Genomic DNA, 25,011 nt, shown 5'->3' with positions numbered 1-25,011 from the left:
AAAGGAGGTCCAACCAGGTACCAGCAAGGTGTCCCTAATAAAATGGCCACTGAGTGTATTAGTTTGAGTTTATTAGGTACCAAAGAAATACCAACTCTCCTGCCTCTCCCTCCTGACCTGCAATAACCCTGTTCCCACCACACCCAGCTCAGTCACCAGCCTGGCAGTAGCCTACAAATACAGCTCATATCCACCTGTTCTCTGTCAGACTATCTGATGTGTTCCTCACTAAGTGTTTCATCTGTCCGTCACTTGTCTCCACTGGTCGCCTCAGGGTGGACTGGTGCCCCCATGTTTGAAAAAAGACAGCACAAATGCCCTCTTGGATGCCCCAAGGGTGGAGTCATTAAAAAAGATCTGTTTGTTCAATGTCGCCTGTCAGTACTTCTGACTGTTCATCCAGTCAGCTGTGTTTGGCTGAATTTTTAACTTAATGTCAGTATTTGGGATTATTTAGTAAAAACTATTCTCATCCTGTGGGAGAGTTTTCTTCATCTGTACGTGACGTCTGAACTGAACTGAGAGGTTTGTTTTATGATCAGTTCCCGTTTAAATTCAAACTCTTCTTCTGCTTGTTTGGAGAGTTGAACTGCAGCCTGAAGCAGCTCAACAGTCATGTTTACAAAGATACTGGAATCAAAAAATTTCCAGAGTTTGCAAAATTGTGATGTTCTTTCAGAGCAAACATGGATCAGCTTCTCTTCACGCCACTCACAATATTCCATCCAACAATTTGTTCTCTGTTCATTTTCAGGGAATTGCTGATTAAACAGGAATCGTTTTGGGATAAAAAACATTTTAATGGTAAAAAAAACTGTAAACTCTGTCTTCTTTATATTTTTCTTACAAATCAAGTAACTGGCAGTGTTAGATTAACTCTGGGTGTGAACGTGTACTACTGTGTGTACAGATGGTCCCATATATCAGGACCAGAATCCTCTGGTTCAGAACAGTCAGTCACAGATGAAGGTCGACCGCCGTTTGTTCTGTTCAGCAGTAACATGGCGCCAGTTGTGTGGCGTCAGGTGAACAGGAAGTTGTCATCGCTGTGGACGAAGACGTCCTGGCTGCCAAACAAACTGGAGCTGCTGGCGCTGACGCCACCAACGGCAGGAAGGTAGGAATGATGGAGGATCGGCAGCTGCACGGACAGACGGCGCCGCACGCTGAGAGAAACCAAAGGAAGGAAATCAAAATCCACATACTGTAGACCACTAAACACTGTGACGGGACTTTTACTTGAGTATTTTTACAGGGTCAGTACTTTTACTGCAGTTAAGTATCTAATTACTTCCTCCACAGCTGTCTAATGAAGTAAATATGTTTCTCACTGTTCAGGAGAGTTGATGCCGTCTGGACTTGAAGGTTTCCTCCCTGAGTTTCTGTCCTGAGGACAAACCTGAGCTGCATGAGTCCACGTCACAGATCTCCCCTCACCTGCTGAGAGGAAACACAGCAGCGAGAGGAAAAGGTTAATTATGATTACTGAATACATTTCCATCATGAAGAGACACTGGAGAACAGTATGTCAGTGTGGTGCTTAACTTTCGTTTCCCCCAACTGTTTCGCAACAGTTAACGCAACTTAAACCAATCCTCCTGAATTCTGTGCAACGTTGCCAGTTTGTCCAATCACACAACTTTTCTGCAGATCTGACAGATCACTGTAGGAATGTTCATTCTGACAGCTGTTTTAGATTTACTCTTAGTCTTCAGACAAAAATGTTTATTCGCTTTAGTCACATTTTAGTCATTTTTATCCTTCATAGTTTTAGTCGACAAAAAATTCAAAACATTTTAGTCACCGAAAATTTTAAACCTTTTTGTCGACAACAATTCAAAACGATTTAGTCGACACTGACTGTGTGGAGTCCAGCCGGTGGCTGCTTGCACCGCTGTCACTCAGCAGCTAGTGAAACATCTGTGTGCAGATTATTTACTGGGCGTTTCCCAGCCTGTCGCTCATGCGGCATTTGACGATAATTGCAAGCACATCTGTTATCGACTTTCAGTGTCTGACAGTCTGCCACTAACATTTTCTTCACGTCTCGTCAACAAAGATTTCATCTTAGTTTTTAATATCAAGATCTTTTTTTCAACTCATCATTGTCTCGTTTTCTTCATGGAAAAAAAGGTTGTTAATGAAACATTTTCGTCAACAAAACAAACACTGCATTATACCTTCCTTGAGTTTCACCAATCATTGCGGTCACCTCCCACAACCTCACCAAATCCACTTCCATGTTTCTGGTTGTGGACATGCAGACATGTGCGACACAAACGTCACACATTTACCAATAAAAATTACTGCTAAAGGCCGAGCAAGACGATTCCTTAATGTTCTGCACTAAAGCTCCGACCCCAGGAAGACTAGCTGATGTTAGGCTGTTAGCTAATGGGGATCCTAATAGACTAAACTGTTTTGCACTGTATGCGACATTGTGGTTAACACAAATGACTTACACTGACAAACCGTTAAAGAAGCCGTTAAAACTTAGATGCAGTTCTGTAACTGATCTGATGTTAGTTCAGTTTTTAACCTCTTTGGTTTCACAGCGTCTTTGTTTGTCTTCATGTTTGTGTTTACCGTTGTTTTGTCCTCTGGTCGTGTGGTGAAGCTTCAGCTCAGGAGCAGCTGGCTCAGACATTTCACACAGTTGCATGGTGATGGTTTCTATTTCTACATCGAGCTGGAAGAAACATAACAAACAGCGCTGCATTGTTAATTCACTCACAGCACGACAGACGAAAGTAAAGCCAGGTGATGTTTCTGCATCCTCACCTGAGCAGTTTGACTCCTCAGCTGCTGATTTAACCTGCTCAGCCTTATCTTCTCCTCCTCCTCCTCTTCTTCCTCTACAGCTTCACCCTGCAGCTCTGACGGCTGCTGCGGCTCGCTGCTGCTCAAACACACGTGCAAGAACTGCAAAGAAATAAAACCACAGAAAACAAGTCAGAGGATTCTCCCTAAGAGGGTCGACTCCAAGTCAAGAGCATTTCGTCTCTAACTTCATGGTCTGAGTGTCCAAAAAGAGACTTAATGACTGACAGAAGAGAGAGCAGAGAGCAGAGAGCAGAGAGCATCACACTGACCTTTGGTCCAAACATCCAGCTCAGGGTGAAGATGTTACAGCAGAGGATGAGGGCGCTGGTCAGACAGAAGTGAACAGGAGGATTGTGGGACGTCAGCAGTGATCCTGACACTCCTGACACACTGAACACGGTCACAGTGAACATACTCAGAGCCAGGTGTTTGCTGCTGACAGCAGGGTGATCCACCTGCACAGTCCTGATGCTCCAGGCCAAGAAACATCCAAGACCCTTACGGAAAAACATTTTATCTGAATCAATTTCTCCCTCTCAACATACTGCTATGGTTATTTTGGAAAAAGATATGTGTGTCATTCTATATGGATCAGCTTTGGTCATTCTGGTTCATCAAACCAAATTCAAACACTTTCTCATAAAGGTTAAAATGTAGGACAAAGTCTGGAGTGAGGTCACAGAGTGATTTCTAACAGGATGATCATGGTGTGAAAAAAAGAATTAAATCACTAGGAGGTGCTGAAGGCTGCAGACTTTCAATCTTGTCCAGTTTTACCAGTGAGTAAATTCTAAAAGACTCCACATGTGGAAACAAATGGCAGAGTTAATATCAGATCAGAGTACGTGCTGTGTGAGTGCTGACCAGCAGAGGTGCTTTGTATCCATAGACAGCAGTGAGCCACAGCTCCATGTTGGTGCTGCTGCAGTGTTCAGAGTACGACCGGACGAGAACATCCTGATCAGCAGTCTCTCTCTGAAACAAACAAAATTATTTATTCATTAAACACCTGAGAGACAACTACAAGTAAAATAACTGCTGACATTCAGATGCTCCATGTTGTCTTGACTTTTGTTGCCCTCTACGGAGGGTCAGAGGTCAGAGGTGTCCCCTCCGTAGTGGTGGAAAATATACAAAACAATTACTCAAGAACTGAACTTAAATTCTTGAGTAAATGTACTTTATATGAGTATTTCCATCCAGATCCATCCAACCGCTTATCCAAAACTGGGCCGCAGGGTCAGCAAGACAAGCAAAGTATTCCAGACGTCCCTCTCCTCAGCAACACTTTCCAGCTCCTCCTGGAGGACCCCGAGGTGTTCCCAGGCCAGATGAGATCTATAATCCCTCCAGTGTGTTCTGGGTCTGCCCCGGGGCCTCCTACCAGTGGGACGTGCCCAGAACACCTCTAACAGGAGGCGCCCAGGAGGATCCTGATCAGATGTTGAACCACCTCAACATGAAGGAGCAGCGGCTCTACTCCGAGCTCCCTCCAGATGTCTGACTCCTCCCCTTATCTCTAAGGCTGAGCCCAGACACCCTACAGAGGAAACTCATTTCGGCCTCTTGTATCTGTGACCTCATTCTTTCAGTCACTACCCAGAGCTCATGACCATAGGTGAGGGTTGGGACGGAGATGGACCAGGAAATCGAAAGCTTTGCCTTCTGGCTCAGCTCCCTCTTCACCACGATGGTCCTGCACAGCACCTGCATCACTGCAACCGCCAATCCATATCACGCTCCATTCTACCCTCACTTGTGAACAAGACCCCGAGATACTTGAACGTCCTCGCTTGGGGCAGTAACTCTCTCCCAACCCACTGAGTACTTCCATTTTCTGTTATACTACTTAATTCATACTTCTTTCACATATGAAAATAGATATGTTCATGTCAAACATAACTGTCACTGCCCACATACTTCTACGTGTCCTTCGTGTCTATGAGGGCAGAGGCAAACGTTCCTGACAACAACAAACGATGGCGATGGTGACGCTGGACGGGGCACGTGCACAGACAGATCCCAGGTGGTGCTCATTATATAAGTGTCATTTTTATGAAGGTTTTCTTTTTCTAATTTCATATTTGATGTTCACAGTTTGGCCCATATTATCAATTCTCAATTAAAAGCGTGTTGCATCTGAGTTTTAACTCTGTGAGACGGAAGGAGCCCGTCTCTCTTGGAGTGCCCTGCAGAGCAGCGTCCTCGACCTCCTGACCTGTTTTCATGGACAGCCTTTGAGCACTTTCTCTCTTCCTTGCATCAACACAGTGAGATCTTCGTGTGTTTTTTACCTGTAAGCTATGCTGCAACACCACCCGTCTGAGAGGGTCCAGGATCTGCCAGGTGATTAAAACGAACACATCCAGCAGGAACATCCAGAGCACCACACGACTCTGCTGCTGCTGCTGCTGCTGGAGACGAGAGTCAAACTTGACTGTGAGAGAAGTGATTCACAGACACAGAGAGTCACATCAGGCTCTGGTGGTTGTACTTTACCGTCTGTTTGACGCTGCAGCAGAGAGAATAAACCCTCCATGTTTTGGTGAACAGCACAGCGAAGCCCACAGTGTGTCCCACGGAGAGTGTCCACAGACGAACCTGAGAAACAAACATGACTCTGAAACCTCCACAGTGCAGATGGTGAGAAACTCTTTAATACCACACTAGATGCCAAACAAAGTTAATCTAAGCCACCGAGTGAAGGAGTTTTATTTATTTTGATGGCAGTAGTCTTTGTAGAAAAGTGAGATAATCCTGATTAAACTGGTGCAAAGCCTCCACAGATCTGACCCCAGGACTGGGGGAGGAGTGAGTGTCACCTCCAGTCCTGTCCAGTCGCAGCAACAAAACAAATGCAGCCGGCCTCAGAGTTATTTCAACGGTACCCCTTACTTTCATGGTAGAGCATAATTTTGATTCAGGAAAAAGCAGCCAGAACACATTCTGTAAAGGCAGAACATTTTGTGGATGTACATGTTTTTGTTTTTGCTTCTGCAGATAGCATTATATGTATAAACTGTGCTGTACTCTTTTTTTTAATGTACAATGTGTCTTTATGCAGTGGAGGAATAAGTATTCACATCTTCTACTACAGGGACCAGTGTGGAGAATTTAGCAGCATCTAGTGGTGAGGTTACAGATTGCAACCAGCTGAAACTTCTCCCGTGTGCCAAGCATGTAGTATCTCTTTTCAACAGTCATGGTTTGGTTTGGTTTGGTTTGGTTTGGGCCATCAGCCCAGCACAGCAGGGATTTGCGTCTCCATTCCAATGGAGCTGCCTGCCTGAAGGTGTGTCTTCAACTGATGGCGGCTTGTCTTGAGTGATGACGTTTAAAAGCAGCAGCTGATCCTCGGCTAAAGTCCCCTGTTATTTTTGCTGCATGTGTTTTCCCACAGCAGGGCAGGTAGAAGAAGTTTACCTGTTGGAGGTGAGCTGTTTGCAGAGGTGCAGGAAGAGCGTGTTGTCTGCAGCTCTTCATCAGCATCTCACTGTGGCTGTTTCTGCTCTCACTCTTCCTCCCTGCTGTACTATTAGACTTGTCTTTATTGAAGAAAAGCTGCTGACAAAGTTCTGCTAATTCAGTGATAAACACATTTCATTTCCTGTAGATTCTTCACAATAAAAGTCCCCTGTTAATTTGTTACGTAAGAACTTTTATTGTGAAGCCGCAAAATAAGGAAATGTTGAGTTTTCGAGTAGCAACTTCACACAACTTCTAATCCGGCTGATAGTGAACATGAAACAGTAAAATAAAGCAGATATGTGAAGTAAAAACAGGACACAGGAGAGAAACTCCAAGCCACAGAGATTCAGTTAGAAGCTACAGACGTACTGAGAGCTGAACACACACAGACTTTTAAAGGGCCAGTGTGTAAAATGGGTTGAAAACAGTGACATCAGTGGTCAAATTCTAGATTGCAGGGCTCACTCGCTCACCCCTCCCATCGGGTTAATGACGGTGGCCTCGTAGGGACAAAAAGCCTTGCGCAGACACAAGTTTTTCAGGAGTAGGTCTATCTAGCGACGAGGTGAATATTTATTTAGAAATCTAAACCATGTTATGATATTGTAATGAATCCCTCACGAGCAGGAGACCAGAGGAGCGTTCGGGAAAAAGGCCAGTTTATTTGAGCACTCCAAAAACTCCGGTAACACTCCAGGGGGTAAAAGACTCCGTCCCAAACTCTGACTCTTCTGGCGTAACACACACACTTCATACACACACATACTCGTTTACCATCCCAAGTGGGGACCCCCCCTCCCCTCTCTGCTCCACCAATCTCCAGCCCGCACACTGACTGACAGCGTAGGCGGTAAACAGAGCTCAGCTGTTTATTTAGCCCAGCAATATCTCCGGACTATAGTAGCTGCAATGGACGACTTTGAACGCGATTTTGAAGAGTTTCTTGTAGCGGACACAGACCCAGAGCCATACCTGTTTGAGCCGGAGCATACAGATGAGGAACTCCTGCTGAGCGGGCGAGAAGAGAGGCTGAATGCACAGAATGGGATTCGGTGCTACCATCATTGGGGAGATATATCATCAGGAGGGAAAGCGCCGCAGAGAGTGCATCACAAGGAGTGAGTGAGTCTTTTCCTCGCAGATGACGGTTCGGGTTCATTCTCTCCTGTTGCGTGGTAAGTGTGGTCCATTCGCAAACTTTATAACTAAAAAAACTTTTCACTACTCTCTATCGACGAACTACTAACACTCTCTGCTGTTTTCTCCTCCTTCTTCCTTCCTCCCGCTGTCTTTGTTGGTTTATTTATACACGCGAAACGCATTCTCTGGCTGGCTGGATTGTCCGCTCGGGCTGCCGTACATACATGGCGGCGCAAGATGGCAACCTCTCTAAAGCAAGGCCCTTGCTATATATATAAAAGCATAATTATAAGGCTACGAAAACCAAATGAATTTTATTTTATAGCGATTATACACTTGTATAAACATATTAATGGGCAGAATATTCAGATTCAGATTCAGATTCAGATTTGACAATAAACCATGCCAAATATTACACACTGGCCCTTTAAAGACGCCAGTCTCTCTGCCCTCCTGCAGACAGAGGGGAGGAGAGTCTCACAACACACATGGCTTGTTTAAAAAGAGGGGTTGTTTGGGGTTTGCTGCAGTTGGCGAGATTTCACCGCCTGCCCCTGTGGCCGGGCAGCCCGGCTTTTGGACCTACTTCAGAGAAGGTCTATCTCTGGTGCAGCTCAGTGTTGCACGGTGCGTCTAAACTGCCAAAAGTGACAGGAGAACTACACTGGCGGCCGCAAAAACGCAAATGGCCCTTTCTGGAGCCAGTGTTTGGTTTGTCCGTCCTGAGCTACTGTAGAGACTTGGCAGATTCTGTAGCCGAAGAACCGCTCTGTATGTAGATTTAACCGGCTCATTCTAAGGTTATGAAAAAAATCACGATTCTCAGCTTCAGGTGACTATACACTAAAGAAAACATAGTAATAAATATTATATTGAATTTTTACCAATATGTCCTCTTAAATCCTACACACTGGACCTTTAAATCAAAATAACAATACTGCAGTAATAAAATACTCCCTTATAAGTAAAAGTACAAAAAAAGTACAAATGTATTAGCATCAAAATATACTTAACTAACACTAAAAGTACTCATAATGCAAAATGGCTCATTTCAGAATAATATATATTACTGTATTATAATTTATTAACACATTAATGTGCTCATCACTTTAATGTTGCAGCCAGTGAAGGTGAAGCTCATGTTTATTACTCCATAAACTAAAGAGAAGTTTGATCTATAATAACACATCATCGTTTGTTAGCTGATTATATTTAGTCAATAACCTGAATGTGTAAAGTAACTAAAGTAAGCGCAGTAAAAAAACACAATATTTGCCAATAACGTGTAGATGAAATACTCGAGTACTTTAGAGCTGTTCTTAAGTAAAGTACTTGATTAAATGTGCTTAGTGACCGTCCACTACTGATGTCTTGTTAATAAATATATACTTTTTACATGCAGCCATGTGAACTCACAGAGCAGAGGATGTCAACAGTCTGCTCGGACAGCGAGGCTCCGTCCAGACCGGAGATGAGGACGGAGGAGGAGGAGAGAAGGACGCCCAGCAGCAGCAGCTCGTCCAGGGATCCACTGCTTGACCTCAGCAGCCTGCAGCCACAGAAACTTCTGAGTTATTACACAAGAAATTTACCTTTGTGTGTTTGTTTAGTGTTTTTATGTTGAATGTTTTCACTTATTATAGTGTATTACAGTCATATGTGCCACAATCACTATATAAGATGTACATATATTTATGTTGCTGTATCATCATCATGTTTTCCTTTTTATTTAAGTCTATCTTCTCGTGCACAAAAGGAAATGTTTATGTATCTTACATATTGCAATGACACTGTTACTTGAGCATCTTTCAATCAAACTATTTTTTTTTTAAAATAATCCTTATGAGTATCGTAAGTATAAAATAGAAATCTAAACAAACAGGAACAATATATATCCCAGCCCTGAGAACTGGGACAATCATGTCCTACAGAAAGCCCTTAAAATGATCTGCCAAAAGACCTTAAACTTGGACTCTGCCACTCTTATGGCTGTTAAATGCCTTATTTCTGATCTTGTTCATCATCCTGTATTTCTACTTTTAGTGATCATTCATTGCTATTATTGTTTGTTGTTTTGTATGATTTCATTTCTGTTTTAACTGATATGCATGATGGCTCTTTGTTTGCTTATTGATTATTTTTAACTGTCTTCGTTCGTGCTCAGCGTCACTGAAAATCAAGTGATCTCTGGAGTTTTAAATAAAGGTTTGAATGAATGAATGAAAAACATGTACTGCTATAATCACCTTAGCTTTAGAATCTATATATTTTTGTGAAAATGTTGTCTCTTTGTTTGTCTCCCAGATTTTTGTCGAGTCTGTCAGATTTCTATAAAAACATCATTTAATCAGGCGTAAAAGATTTAGCTTTATCACAATGACTCCTGTCTCATTCCAGGTTTCTAACGAGGCAGAAATGCTGCTCAGGTTCTGGTAAGCTTTATTTATTTTGTGAAGATACTCTTGCTTTTAGCTGTGTCACAACCATAACAGGTCAGCCCTTCTAAATTTGAACTAAATTGAAATTATAGTTTAAAGATGAGTTTATTTAATTATCATTAAGAGAAAGCTCTGAAAAACTCTGAAAAATAAAATGGTTCCTCACTACGACTGCTGTGAAATTAATTTATATACAACTCTTTGTCAACTCCGTCAGATTTGACCTCTGACATCCATCTTGTACGATATTCAAGACAAAATAAAATCACTGGGAGGTCGGCTCATTACGAGGTTTTACAGTCTCGACTTTGATCTTTGAAAGGAGCTGTGAAGTCTAAAACAAAGAGGGCTGACTGTGCAAACAGTATAAAAACGTGTGTAAAATAACAGAGATAAAAAACAACGACTGCAGCAGATTGACTGAACAGATCTACAGAAGCTGTACCGGTGTTTATGGTTGGTCACAGTGAAGATGAGGACGGTCAGAGTGATGAAGATGGTCACAGCTGCAGCTGACGACACCAGGCTGTACAGGAGGAGGCCGACATGCTGCCACTGCACCAGGACCAGAGTCTGGTCTCTGGCTGGTCCTGGACCTGCAGAACATGCAACATCCATCCAGACACCATCACGACTGATCTACAGTTTGACTGTTATTATGGTCTGTCATACATGCTGTTATGGTCTGTAATACATGTTGTTATGGTCTGTAATATATGCTGTTATGGTTTGTAATACATGCTGTTATGGTCTGTAATATATGCTGTTATGGTCTGTAATACATGTTGTTATGGTCTGTAATACATGTTGTTATGGTCTGTAATATATGCTGTTATGGTCTGTAATATATGCTGTTATGGTCTGTAATACATGCTGTTATGGTCTGTAATACATGCTGTTATGGTCTGTAATATATGCTGTTATGGTCTGTAATACATGCTGTTATGGTCTGTAATACATGTTGTTATGGTCTGTAATATATGCTGTTATGGTCTGTAATACATGCTGTTATGGTCTGTAATACATGTTGTTATGGTCTGTAATATATGCTGTTATGGTCTGTAATACATGCTGTTATGGTCTGTAATACATGCTGTTATGGTCTGTAATACATGTTGTTATGGTCTGTAATATATGCTGTTATGGTCTGTAATATATGCTGTTATGGTCTGTAATATATGCTGTTATGGTTTGTAATACATGTTGTTATGGTCTGTAATATATGCTGTTATGGTCTGTAATACATGTTGTTATGGTCTGTAATATATGCTGTTATGGTCTGTAATACATGTTGATATGGTCTGCAATACATGTTGTTATGGTCTGTAATATATGTTGTTATGGTCTGTAATATATGCTGTTATGGTCTGTAATACATGTTGTTATGGTCTGTAATACATGCTGTTATGGTCTGTAATATATGTTGATATGGTCTGTAATACATGCTGTTATGGTCTGTAATACATGCTGTTATGGTCTGTAATACATGTTGTTATGGTCTGTAATATATGCTGTTATGGTCTGTAATGCATGTTGTTATGGTCTGTAATATATGCTGTTATGGTCTGTAATACATGTTGTTATGGTCTGTAATACATGTTGTTATGGTCTGTAATATATGCTGTTATGGTCAGTAATACATGTTGTTATGGTCTGTAATACATGTTATTATGGTCTGTAATATATGTTGTTATGGTCTGTAATACATGTTGTTATGGTCTGTAATATATGCTGTTATGGTCTGTAATACATGTTGTTATGGTCTGTAATACATGCTGTTATGGTCTGTAATACATGTTGTTATGGTCTGTAATATATGCTGTTATGGTCTGTAATGCATGTTGTTATGGTCTGTAATATATGCTGTTATGGTCTGTAATATATGCTGTTATGGTCTGTAATGCATGTTGTTATGGTCTGTAATATATGCTGTTATGGTCTGTAATATATGCTGTTATGGTCTGTAATGCATGTTGTTATGGTCTGTAATATATGCTGTTATGGTCTGTAATACATGTTGTTATGGTCTGTAATATATGCTGTTATGGTCTGTAATATATGCTGTTATGGTCAGTAATACATGTTGTTATGGTCTGTAATACATGCTGTTATGGTCTGTAATACATGTTGTTATGGTCTGTAATACATGTTGTTATGGTCTGTAATATATGCTGTTATGGTCTGTAATATATGCTGTTATGGTCTGTAATATATGCTGTTATGGTCAGTAATACATGTTGTTATGGTCTGTAATACATGTTGTTATGGTCTGTAATATATGCTGTTATGGTCTGTAATATATGCTGTTATGGTCTGTAATACATGTTGTTATGGTCTGTAATGTATGCTGTTATGGTCTGTAATACATGCTGTTATGGTCTGTAATACATGTTATTATGGTCAGTAATACATGTTGATATGGTCTGTAATACATGTTGTTATGGTCTGTAATATATGTTGTTATGGTCAGTAATATATGTTGTTATGGTCTGTAATATATGTTGTTATGGTCTGTAATATATGTTGTTATGGTCTGTAATACATGTTATTATGGTCAGTAATACATGTTGATATGGTCTGTAATACATGCTGTTATGGTCTGTAATACATGTTATTATGGTCAGTAATACATGTTGATATGGTCTGTAATACATGTTGTTATGGTCTGTAATATATGCTGTTATGGTCTGTAATATATGCTGTTATGGTCAGTAATACATGTTGTTATGGTCTGTAATACATGCTGTTATGGTCTGTAATACATGTTGTTATGGTCAGTAATACATGTTGTTATGGTCTGTAATACATGTTGTTATGGTCTGTAATACATGCTGTTATGGTCAGTAATACATGTTGTTATGGTCTGTAATATATGTTGTTATGGTCTGTAATACATGTTGTTATGGTCTGTAATACATGCTGTTATGGTCTGTAATACATGCTGTTATGGTCAGTAATACATGTTGTTATGGTCTGTAATACATGCTGTTATGGTCTGTAATACATGTTGTTATGGTCAGTAATACATGTTGTTATGGTCAGTAATACATGTTGTTATGGTCTGTAATACATGCTGTTATGGTCTGTAATACATGCTGTTATGGTCAGTAATACATGTTGTTATGGTCTGTAATATATGTTGTTATGGTCAGTAATATATGTTGTTATGGTCTGTAATATATGTGTCTCACCTTTAAATTTCAGCAGCTGTTTCATCAGTCGCAGCTGCTGGGTGGAAGTACTGAAGTCTCCGACCAACACACCGCTGCTGCCTGAAGACACACACACACACACACACACACACACACACACACACACACACTCTCTGAATTTACACATGATGATTAATAAACATGCAGATATGAAAGAGGACCCACTGTGCTCATTGTCATTGTTGTTGTTCATACTTATATTTAGTTTTTCTACTGGAACATATTCACACGCTTTGATGTTCCAAAGTCACTTTATTGTCCCTCACACTGTGCTGGAACACCAACATCTCTGCACCATGGTTGTGTCTAGATGGTGACCCCACCTTTGTAAAAACATGTTTCAAGTGATCATTTTAACCCAACTCATCTTCTTTGACTCCAATTAGTGTAAGATAATTAGTGATTATCTGGTCTGGGAATGCCTTGGGATCCTCCAGGAGGAGCTTGAAAGCATCGCTGAGGAGAGGGACGTCTGGGGTGCTTTGTTCAGCCTGCTGCGCCCACGACTCAGCTTCAGATAAGCAATTGAAAATGGATGGATGGATGGATGGATGGATTCTTGTGTTATAGCCCAAAACATGTTTTGTGAGGTCACGGTGACCTTTGACCTTTGACCACCACATTCTAAACAGTTCATTCTTGACTCCAAGTGGACGTTTGTGCCAAATTTGAGGAAGGCTTTTCGAAGATATTGCATTCACAAAGATTAGACAGATTCAAGGTCACAGTGACCTTTGACCACTAAAATCTAACCAGCTCATTGTTGACCCCAGTCAACGGTAGTAGTCTGAAGCATTTCCCTCAAGGTGTTGTGGAGGTATCATGTTCAGGAAAATGAGATGGACAGATGCAGGCACAGAGACATAACAGCCAGACATGTTCCTGCAGGAATATGATCCCAAAGTGTGGAGAAATTAACAACATCAGCAACCAAGATTACATGTTTCCCTGATGTTAGCATGTAGCTACATGTAGTAGTAGGGCTGCTCCTGACTTAGGTCCATCAGTGGACTAGTCTCCTGCATGTTTCTGATATGAATGTAATGATTAAATGATATATTTTGGTGGTTTGAGTTGAAGGTGTGAGAAAGAATAGTATCAGTAACATTGTTAACACTGTGCTACATTACAGAGAAATACAAACCGTACTAATGAACCTTCATTAATATAGGCCTATATTTTATCTCCAAGTGCACGTCACACACTGAGCGAGCCGCCTGTTAATGACGCTGTGGGCTAATGGGCATGTAGCTACTTCCATGTTTCACATGATACGTCATGTTTGTAGTCGACCAATGAAGATGAGTTTACATATCACCTTGGGTTCGTCCTTCACCTTCTCAAAATGATCCCACACTTTGGATTTCCTGCCCGACATGTTATTAACTAGCCTGTGGAATAACCGCAGGTACCAGCCCTGGAGATTAACCTGACTGCTGTCTGACTGCTGAGCGTGGACACTTCCTGTGTCTGTCCTTTCAAAGTAAAGTCACACATGCTCCAGTCATATAGGTTTGGATTTATTTTGACGAGGTGCAGCTCCTCATAGAGTTTCACATATTTTTGTTTATCTGAGACTATGCGACCAATGAAATCTTGCCAACTAATGACCTTCCTGGTCGACTAACGATCGGTCAACTGCAGCTCTGTAGTAGTGTGTGTAATGTAAACACTTGCAGTCACATGCGTGGAGCAGATATTCAAATATAAAAATCTGTCATTATCAGACATTATTTGAAACTTCGGCCGCGTTTAAGATGAAGATCCGACACTGTAACATCATATATGACAGGGTAAAAGCATAATAGGTCCCCTTTAAAACAGACCGACTTCTACAGCAAAGAATCATGTGACTCACCTTGAAACTGGATCAGCTCGATCGATGTCATCCTCTCCCCATTTCTAAAGACAACTGGACCCTGAATATATAAAAAACATTCTGTACATCTCACATATCTACAAATACATGTGTAAAAGCTGGTGTGTGTTACAGGTGTGTCACAGGTGTGTGAACATGCTCACTGTGACTCCTTCAAACTGCGTCTGCCTCACGGCCTCCAGCAGCATCCTCTGAACCTCCTCTTCACTGACGCTCACGTTTCTCTGGCTGCTGTACTTCTCTCTGTGCTTCACAGTCTCCATCACCTGGCTGAGAGCTCTGGCAGCCACCCACACGGCGTCGTAGGCATAGGCATGGAGGGGGCTGACCTTTGACCCCTCCTGGATGAGCTCTCTGAGGTAGGAGTCCTGGTAATCCTGAGGCGTCTGCAGAGAGACGACAGGACGGGAGTCAAAGTCATTATTAAAACAGGACTGAGGTGAAATCACTTCTATTTATTAGTTTCTCCACAGCTTTCAGTCACGTCTCACTGTCTTCATCAGCGGACGGAGTTTTGATGGAGAGATCGAACGACTGATCTTCTGATTAATGGACAACCGGCTCTACCTCTGAGCCACAGGCTGCAACTTTGACCTGTACTTTCTTTTTCAGGTAGATGAAATCCTTGTAATTAGGTCACAGCATGTCATGAAACAAACACTGCCATCTACTGGTCAGCTGTCACAACACATAAAGCCTGAAGCAAAAAATCTCGGTGTCAGGTTTTAAAGTAATTTATGTTTTAAACAACACGTCACTGAGCTTCACGTCTTTATCACCTCGGAAACAAATGTGACAGAAGAAAAGGCCCATTGTTATTTTATTTATTTTAACTGAAACAGCGGTTTGATTTCACACATGAAACATTGTGAAATAGAATAAAAACTAAAAAAAAATGGCTGCTTTAAATGCTCGACTAGCCAAAAAGTGAACTGTGAAATTTAATGAAGAATAATCCTGTAACTAGTCAGTAAATACATAAAAAAGTGCTCATTTATTTAAATACTTTTTCTTTAGATTACGTTTGAGAGCCACATATCGATTGTGACAGAGAAATTTAAACCCTTTTCACTTGAGTTTATTTAGTTTATTATTAAAAATCAGACCTGACGTGAACTTCCTGCCTTTAAAATCCTACACTCTCAGATCACACCAGTATTAAAACAACAGAACCAGAGACTCCAAACTAAAGGAGATCATCGTATCCGCTGTAAATACAGACTCCCAATGAAACAAGGCTCATGTACAATAAAACATGACTGGTTTCTGACCCGTCCGGAGACTCCTGCTGTGTTTGTGTTGCTGATCTGTCTCATCTGCAGCCTGATGGATCCGTCTGCAGCCGTCAGCAGACTGTTGGCCGTGCAGCCAGACACGTGCCAGCCAAGCCTCCATCCAGATGTTCCTCCATCACCAACCACCCACTGGTACCGAGCTCCGAACATGTTCAGCCTGTAGGCCTGGAAAACAGAGAGGGTAATTTTCGAGGACATTTTTGGGAAAGTGTGAATGTTTGTGGACATTTTTAAAAAGTGAGGACAATTTAAAAGTAGGGACGCTTTTACTTCCACCAAGGAGGTTATGTTGTCTGCTCAGTTTGTTTGTCGGCAGGATTATGGAAAAACTTCTGGTTCAATTTTCATGAAACATGGTGGAACAGTGGAACAAGGAGTTTATCTGAATCACGGGGTGGATACATGAATTATTTTTCATTTTTGCTATCATTGTGAGATATGGCATTTGGCCTTGGTGGAGGTCTGTCTCTCTCTGAGCGTCAGGTCTTGAGGTGCAGACAGGGGGACGAAGGGGTCCAGTTTGGTGACCTCAGCATTGCATCTCTGCTTTTTGCAGATGATGTGGTTCTGTTGGCTTCATCACACCATGACCTCCAGCATGACCTGGGGTGGTTTGCAGCTGACGGTGAATCGGTCGGGATGAGAGTCAGCACCTCCAAATCTGAGGCCATGCTTCTCTGCCTTAAAAAAGGGGATTGCCTCCTCTGGGTTGGGAGAGTTACTGCCTCAAGCGAGGGAGTTGAAGGAACACTGTTGTCTGACATATCATTGAGCTGGAGCATTAAAGTTTCCCTTCCTTTGATCTACTGGGGCCCAAAGCAGGACAAACAGACCATCAGGGTGTCCACATACTTTTGGCCATATAGTGTACTTACACAGCAGAAGACCTCAGAGGCAGATTCCTCTTCAAACTGTCCAATGATGATTCGGACGTCATTTTCCTGCCAAACAAAGAAGCATCGCTGAATCATTTCATTTTGACATTAAAGGGCCAGTGTGTAAAATGGGTTGAAAACAGTGACATCAGTGGTCAAATTCTACATTGCAGGGCTCACTTGCTCACCCCTCCCGTCAGGTAAATGACGGTGGCCTCGTAGGGACAAAAAGCCTTGCGCAGACACAAGTTTTTCAGGAGTAGGTCTATCTAGCGACGAGGTGAATGTTTATTTAGAAATCTAAACCATGTTATGATATTGTGATGAATCCCTCACCAGCAGGAGACCAGAGGAGCGTTCAGGAAAAAGGCCAGTTTATTTGAGCACTCCAGAAACTCCGGTAACACTCCAGGGGGTAAAAGACTCCGTCCCACACTCTGACTCTTCTAGCGTAACACACACACTTCATACACACACATACTCGTTTACCATGCCTAGCGGACACCACCTCCCCTCTCTGCTCCACCAATCTCCAGCCCGCACACTGACTGACAGCGTAGCCGGTAAACAGAGCTCAGCTGTTTATTTAGCCTAGCAATATCTCCGGACTACAGTAGCTGCAATGGACGACTTTGAACGCGATTTTGAAGAGTTTCTTGTAGCGGACACAGACCCAGAGCCATACCTGTTTGAGCTGGAGCATACAGATGAGGAACTCCATGTGTTTGATGCTGAGCGGGCGAGAAGAGAGGCTGAATGCACAGAATGGGATTCGGTGCTGCTGCTGCCATCGTTGGGGAGATATATCACCAGGAGGAAAAGCGCCGCAGAGAGTGCATCACAAGGAGTGAAGTTGCGTCTTCTTTTCCTCGCAGATGACGGTTCGGGTTCATTCTCTCCTGTTGCGTGGTAAGTGTGGTCCATTCGCAAACTTTATAACTAAAAAAACTTTTCACTACTCTCTATCGACGAACTACTAACACTCTCTGCTGTTTCCTCCTCCTTCTTCCTTCCTTCCGCTGTCTTCGTTGGTTTATTTATACACGCGCAACGCATTCTCTGGCTGGCTGGATTGTCCGCTCGGGCTGCCGTACATACATGGCGGCGCAAGATGGCGACCTCTCTAAAGCAAGGCCCTCGCTATATTTATATTCATATATAAAAGCATAATTATAAGGCTACGAAAACCAAACAAATTTTATTTTATAGCGATTAAACACTTATATAAACATATTAATGGGTAGAATATTCAGATTCAGATTTGACAATAAACCATGCCAAATATTACACACTGGCCCTTTAAAGGGGAACTTCTGTGTTTTTCAACCTGGACCTGATAAAAACTGGTCCACTACTGAGAGAGAGCGCTGTAGAGAGCAGCAGCTGTCTCCACTCAGGGCATGTTCACATCATCAATGTACGTCTACTAAAAGTGCTTGTTTTTGCCACTATCAGTGGAGAGATGAACTGAGATGGTTTTTGTAGTTTTATTTTGTTTCTGTTGACTTTGAATGTGGCGTGTTTTACAATAATAAAATTACTGTTCCATAAATGGAGTCTGGTGGGTTTGGGACTGTTACTCTTTAAAAAAGAGGTCTATCTCTGAAAGGGTTATGTTTTATATATTTTAATCTTCACTTGGAGGAAAAAAAAGTGTTGCGGAGCGTCGTTCCTGTGGGCTACAGCAACACTAAACCCCTGAGCTTGCCTGAGAAGGACTAAATGCACAAAGCTGCTATTTTGAAATATCCCATGGAGAGAGACTCTCACTGCAGCCTGTTCTATTTTGTTGTGAAAATGTGGGCGTGCAGCCTCGTTCTGTGGACGATAAACCAGGTGCAGACTTCCATCTGTGTCACCGCTGATGAGGAAATACAGCGAGTGCTGGACGGAGCAGTGAGTGACAACAACCCCGCCCACATTTAAGAGGACTGTCTGAACACACCGAGGGTCTAGGTACCATGTCTGAAGGTTTACTGTTGGTTCCAAAGGTGAAAGGGTTTGGTGGAGACAGGACTTTAGGCGCAAACGTTATTTAACTCTGAATTCAGTTTTAGATCAAAGAGGTCAAATGTAAAGTTCATGTAAATCCTCTCTGTACCTTCAGCCTCCTCAAACTGCTGCAGACGTCTTCAGAGAAACTCTCTGTGGAAACAACCTGAACACCAGCCTTCAGCAGCTGCCTCATCAGATCCTTCTTCATCTGCACAAACACACGACATCAGACGAGAGGCCACAAACAGAATATAAAGAGCCTTCACCACCAATGGCCATCATCATCATCATCATCAGTGTCATGAACAGTGTGTCAGCGTCACCTCTGAGAGTCGGGGTCGGTCCTGTGTGATGATACCGACTCTGGTCCACTTGTAGCGCTGCAGCAGCTTCACCGTGGCCTGGTTCAGAGCTCGGTCTGACGGCACCGTGCTGAACAGGTTCCCGTACCACTTCCTGTTGGACAGGCTGGGGGACGCCGCCGCAAAGGACACCTGAAACATCACAGGGTAGATGTGTGAGAGGAAGACTGTATGTGTGAGTGGCCTTTGATGCTGTTAGGATGTACAGTCCTCTGATGTACAGTCACACTCCCACTTTATTATCATATTTTAATTTATGTGTTTATTTGATTTATGCTTATTTTATATTTGCTTATTGACCCTTTTTTTGCTTGTTCTTTTTTCTATTTTTCTTGATCACATGACTTTTGTATTTGCTTAATATACTTGTTGAGATGAGATTCCTTATTGTCTTCTTAAATCTCCCCTGCACAGCTTCTTCTTCTGTTGTTGCCGTATTTCTTTTGTTTTTCGTTTTGTTTTGTGCAAATTAAACCTAAAAACCTCTTTACAAATAGATGATAAAAAACATACATCACAGATTATAACCACGATGAAGAAATCTGAGGATTTATTTTATGCTTAACTATCTGTTTTCACATCAAGATGATTGACGTCCATGTTCATGATCAAGTGAAGATAATTTGGGAGAAAATAAATGTTTTTGTAATATTCATATTTCCATGATATTTTTGAAGCCAAAACTCGACACATATTTTCTTTATTTGTTAAAAATGTTTGAACAGACTTAAGGACCGGTCGCACAAAACACCTTAAGTTATCTTCTTAAGTATGACACTCACAGCTTAACTTCTCCTGAGCTGAGGGACTCACACAGTTGCACCAAATCCCATAAAAGGTTTCCTTAGTTAAGGTAAAACTCATTAACTGCGTTGAAAGAGATTTTACAGCTGTAAAAGTTTCCATGGAGATTGTTTGTTTGCTTGGACTCACGCTGTGACGCCTGCTATCGTCTCATAAAGTTGGCTCATGGTTAGATGGTGAAAAAATGGCAGAGGAAAAGAAGACAAGAAAACCATCCTGGTCAGAGGAGGAGAAGATTAAACTTCTGGAGGAATACAATCATAGAAAACACAAACAACAAAATAACTTTGATCCCCAAATACGACTGTAGAAAGAAGCAACGAAAAAGGACAAGTAAAGTGTATCCATCAGGTTCTCCTGGTCGCAGAACATTCTGCTCAGGGTGTGTTATGTTTTTCATTCATCACAATAAACTCAGTCACGTTGCAGTTAAGATGGAGTCAGAGGTACCTTAAGTGTTTTTTGTTTTTTTACCTTGCTTTGGTCGCTGAGGTCTTTTGTGCAACAATCAAGGGATTCCTCAAGTACAAAACCAAGACAAGAAGAAACTTTAGAGAGAAGACTTAAGGGTGTTTTGTGCAACTGATTTTATTTTGAGGAAACCTTAACTAGGACTGTGAAAGGAAAAATGTTAACTTAAGGTGTTTTGTACAATGGGCCCCTGAATCTTTAGTTAATAAAAATGTAAACTCACTACTCTGGTTTTCATCCATGTAACAAAATCATAAATAAATGTGAATCTATTTATCCTTAAAACTCATTCTGTAAATCTGAAATAATGTCTTCCTGCTTGGTTTATTTTCTGTCTTCATGGTCTGTGATCTATCTCTGCTGTCATGTTTTTTTTCTGGGTTACATTCTGTTATTGAAAATTAAATAAAATATTGTGTGAAACAATTAACAAACAAAAAAGTGTTTGTTTGCAGCAGAGCTTATTTTCTGTAATAATCCAAAGTAGTTTTTGACGAGGGACCCAGGGTGAAGCTAACGTCTGTATAACTCAACAGTAAGAGTGAGGTGGGCTGGGTGTGTACCTGCAGCAGGTTGAGAGCAGGCAGAGAGCGAGCGATGAGCGCCGTCGCAGATGGACACACCCCTCCGAACACCAGCAGGTACTTTGGCCCCGCCCACATGGCGTCAAACAGAGCTTTGAGTGATTTAGCAGGGTCACACTGTGAGACATGATGAACACATGAAATACTGATGACACTCATGTGACACCTGGTTCAAGATGTACAGAGCAGGAAGAAGACAGAGGGGCTGTAATGAGGGTCAAAGGTCAAACACACTCTGAACCCTACAGTCCACAGACGGTTTAATCTTCTGCTGATACATTTATCTTCACATGTTGTTTAATCTAAAGCAATGCATCATGGTCAATAAGATCATCACATGTTTGTAGCGAGGTTTTCAGCTGTTCCAGGAGGGTTTTCTGCTGCTGTATGTAAATGTAAGTGTGTAACTGGGCTGACATACATGTGTATGTGGGAGTGTGTATGTACGAACAGACAGAGGAAACACTAACCCAGGGTCACAAACGTTTGCTATCACAAGAGCCATATTCTTGAAATTTGTCGGGAGCCAAAATACATGTTTGTGCAGCGTTTGAGTGAGAGAGACTCCACTGCTAGCTAGCCACCGCTATTTAGGTTTTCCAAAATTTAGGCAAAGGGACCAGGTCATAGACGTGTGACGCACACTTAAGATGGCAGGATGCTGAAACCTTTTTTTGTATAGGTGTATAGATTACACATTTATGCAGCTGGAAAATGTAAGAATCACTTTACAGTCTACAGTACAGCAATTTAAAAAAAAAATTGCAATTAAAATGTTAAAAAAGAACTGATATTAGTTTCCATATCATAACATATTTTTGTAAAATACATACAGAGCCAATGTAGAGGGGCTAAGGAGCTGCAGGCTGCCGACCACTACTGCACCAAACTAAACCCACCCTGCAGAGCTCACTTTAAATGAACCCACACAGATGATGCACTCTGTTTTTTTTTATTTTATCTCCAACCTTCTTCTTGCTTTTTGTTTCACCTTTACCTCGTCTTCCTCTTTATTTACTGTCAGACGCAAACGTGGGACAGACAGAATGACTGACTGACAGAATGCCACACTGACAGTTTCCGTGATTATGTACAGCATACCATACCATGACTTAGTCATACCAAACATTAGAAACAACACCAACATTGGTCCACAGGGGGAGCCACAGCCATCGGTCGCATTTTAGCCATTTTGAAGCATTTTTCTGTTGCTATAGCGCCCCCCTTTGGCCAATTGATGTAATATTGCTTCATTGGCATCCTCCCATGACCCTCTACCACTGTGCCAAATTTCACATGGATTGACCAAGTCTCACACACACACACACAGAGTTTTCATCATTATATAGTAAGATAACATGGACATAGTGACTACTCCAGTAAAGGCGAATAATTTATCAACTACAACGGTCTGTTGAGTTGTAATGCAGCCTTTAACACTAGGAGAAGAGCACTTACAATATCACGATATCGAAAATCGAGGCTGATGTTTAGTCTCATATCATGATATTGATATAATATGGATGCATTGCCCTGCCCTAACCTCTGAGCTGCAGTGGAGTAGCAGTATAAAGTCACATTAAATGGAAATACTTAAAGTGCCACAAACTCGTACTTACAGTAAGTCCAAGAATTCACAAAATCAGAGATAAGAAAAAAGGAAGAATAAACGGAATTCTGTGTTGCAGAAATATATTTTTTTCTGGTTCCTGTCCGCTCATTTGTCCTGTGACACACCTGATTTTTCTTGCAACTACTAGTGAAGGTCGATAAACACTGATTGTGATTTGGGAAATGATCAGCAGCAGTTTCCTGATATTGAGACACAACTGTCAACTCTGTGATGTGGACGCGCTCCAAAGTCTGAAGGCAACAGCACGAGTGTAGAATCTGCTGTAGTTGTAGCTAAGGTGCTGGAATGATTTAACCCACTGCTCCGCTGCTGTGATGCCTCATTTCCACTGCATGTTACATTGTGTTAATTGTCAAAAATTGTGAATGGTAACTGGTACTGGGGGGTTTGACATAACAAACCTGAGCAACCACAAAATAACAAAGAGGATGGAGTCGAAAAATAATTTCTGAAATACAAAGTTATGTTTATTTTCTAACTTTTTTTCTCATGTTTGATTTTTGGGGTAAATGCAGCACAGTTTTACCTCTTCACACCTCCAGCTGAGATTCAGATGTATCCAAGAGGAGAAAACACCTCTCTGATCGAACTCCTCACCACATTTAGACACATACAACCTTTGACAGAGTCTGAAGCAGCTGCACATGAAGAACCAGCCAACAGCAGTCAGTCAGGAGTCTGCACTGAAGTGTGACACTGACCTGTGAGTCCAGCAGCTGGAGCTGGATCTCGTAGTTCCCCAGCGGTGGCGGTTGTCTCTTCAGGTCCTGCAGAGCCAGTCGGACAGCCGGGGCCACGGCGGCGGTCAGGTTCTCCCCCCCAGGCCCAGAGCTGACAGGCATCATCCACAGCACGGGCAGAGGGTGGCGGACCTGGGCCAGTGCCGGCCCGACTACCAGCCAGCAGACCAGCAGCAGCCTGAACACCTCCACCTGTCCACGCCGCTCCATTCTCTGCTCCTACTGCTGACACTTTTCCTCTCTGATGCTCCTGCAGAGAAACTCTAATCCCGTGTAAGCAGCTGAGGAGGCTGAGTGAGGAGATAAAAGGATCAGCATGGACACAAGATGTCACCAAGATCCTCAGCAGACGGCTCGCTGTCTCTCAACACTCACACAGGAGCTGGTTTACCACAATCATGCTAAATTTTGCTTCATAGAAAAAGGTAAATCCACCTCCTGCTTCAAGTTTAAACCAGCTGCAGGTTTAACTTGCTGCAACTTCAGGACAGAAATCACAAAACTACACGACACAAACTAAAGTCAGCAGTCAGACTAGCAGCAGCTGTCAGTGTGGCTGCTGACTTAATCTTCATCACACAAAACTAAACTTAACAACTTGATTACAGGCCACACAAAATATTCAACAATCTAATCTCTACCTGCTACACCCTGATGATATACTAAGATGTGTCTGTTAACTTGTCTGTAAAGGGAGAAGTTGCTGATTTTTAACTGGGCCCGTTGCTGCAATTCAAAGAAACAGAAACGTACAATGAAACGGTTAACTAAAGGCAAGCCCAAAATGTTGTGTATCAACATTGTTGCTACTATTTGCATTCAGCTGGTTTGTGTTTAATAAAAGTCTTGACCATTGACTTTGGAGATTCACGTTATTACGCTCGTCACCTGTTGACACAATTTTGAGCCGCCGTACGTTATCTTAACAAAGAGCAAAGACGAACAAGACAGTTGACTTTTTTATAGGCTCTTTCTCTTCACTAATGGTGCTGTGATAACTGAGACTTGACATCAAACAGTTTGCTGTGGACGTCCATGTTTTCCAGAGCGGATGCACCGAGACACATTCAGACCACACCTCTGGAATACTGAGTCGGAATAATCGACTTGAACCTTGGGAACCTGTGGATTGCCCCGTCTGGGATAAGAGTTACTGCCCCAAGCTAAGAGTTCAAGTATCTTGAGGTCTTGTTCATGAGTGAAGGCAGAATGGAGCGTGAGATAGGACGATTTGAAGCGGCGTCTGTAGTGATGCAGGCGCTGCGCCGGACAGTCATGGTGAAGACGGAGCT

The 25,011-nt window shown here is 42.0% G+C and overlaps 1 protein-coding gene across 1 annotated transcript; it reads right to left on the bottom strand.

Annotated features, from left to right (window-relative positions):
• Positions 1–866: 866 nt before the first annotated feature.
• LOC125892995 (gamma-aminobutyric acid type B receptor subunit 2-like) lies at positions 867–23,929 on the bottom strand. Its single transcript, XM_049583397.1, has 19 exons — positions 23,681–23,929; positions 21,326–21,463; positions 19,449–19,619; positions 19,232–19,333; positions 17,131–17,196; positions 16,232–16,420; positions 15,104–15,346; positions 14,940–15,000; positions 13,061–13,141; positions 10,315–10,465; positions 8,848–8,980; positions 5,323–5,424; positions 5,118–5,234; positions 3,688–3,798; positions 3,093–3,320; positions 2,782–2,922; positions 2,587–2,689; positions 1,332–1,440; positions 867–1,166 (listed from the first exon to the last, which is right to left on the bottom strand). Exons 1-19 carry the CDS (start codon positions 23,927–23,929, stop codon positions 1,022–1,024), a joined length of 2,640 nt encoding a protein of 879 aa, XP_049439354.1. The 3' UTR covers positions 867–1,021.
• Between the last annotated feature and the right edge of the window lie 1,082 nt (positions 23,930–25,011).

Source organism: Epinephelus fuscoguttatus, linkage group LG8, assembly GCF_011397635.1.
Source record: "Epinephelus fuscoguttatus linkage group LG8, E.fuscoguttatus.final_Chr_v1".
NCBI lineage: Eukaryota > Metazoa > Chordata > Actinopteri > Perciformes > Serranidae > Epinephelus > Epinephelus fuscoguttatus.
Note: the sequence above shows the minus strand (reverse complement) of the source record. Positions and strands in the feature narration are given on the sequence as shown.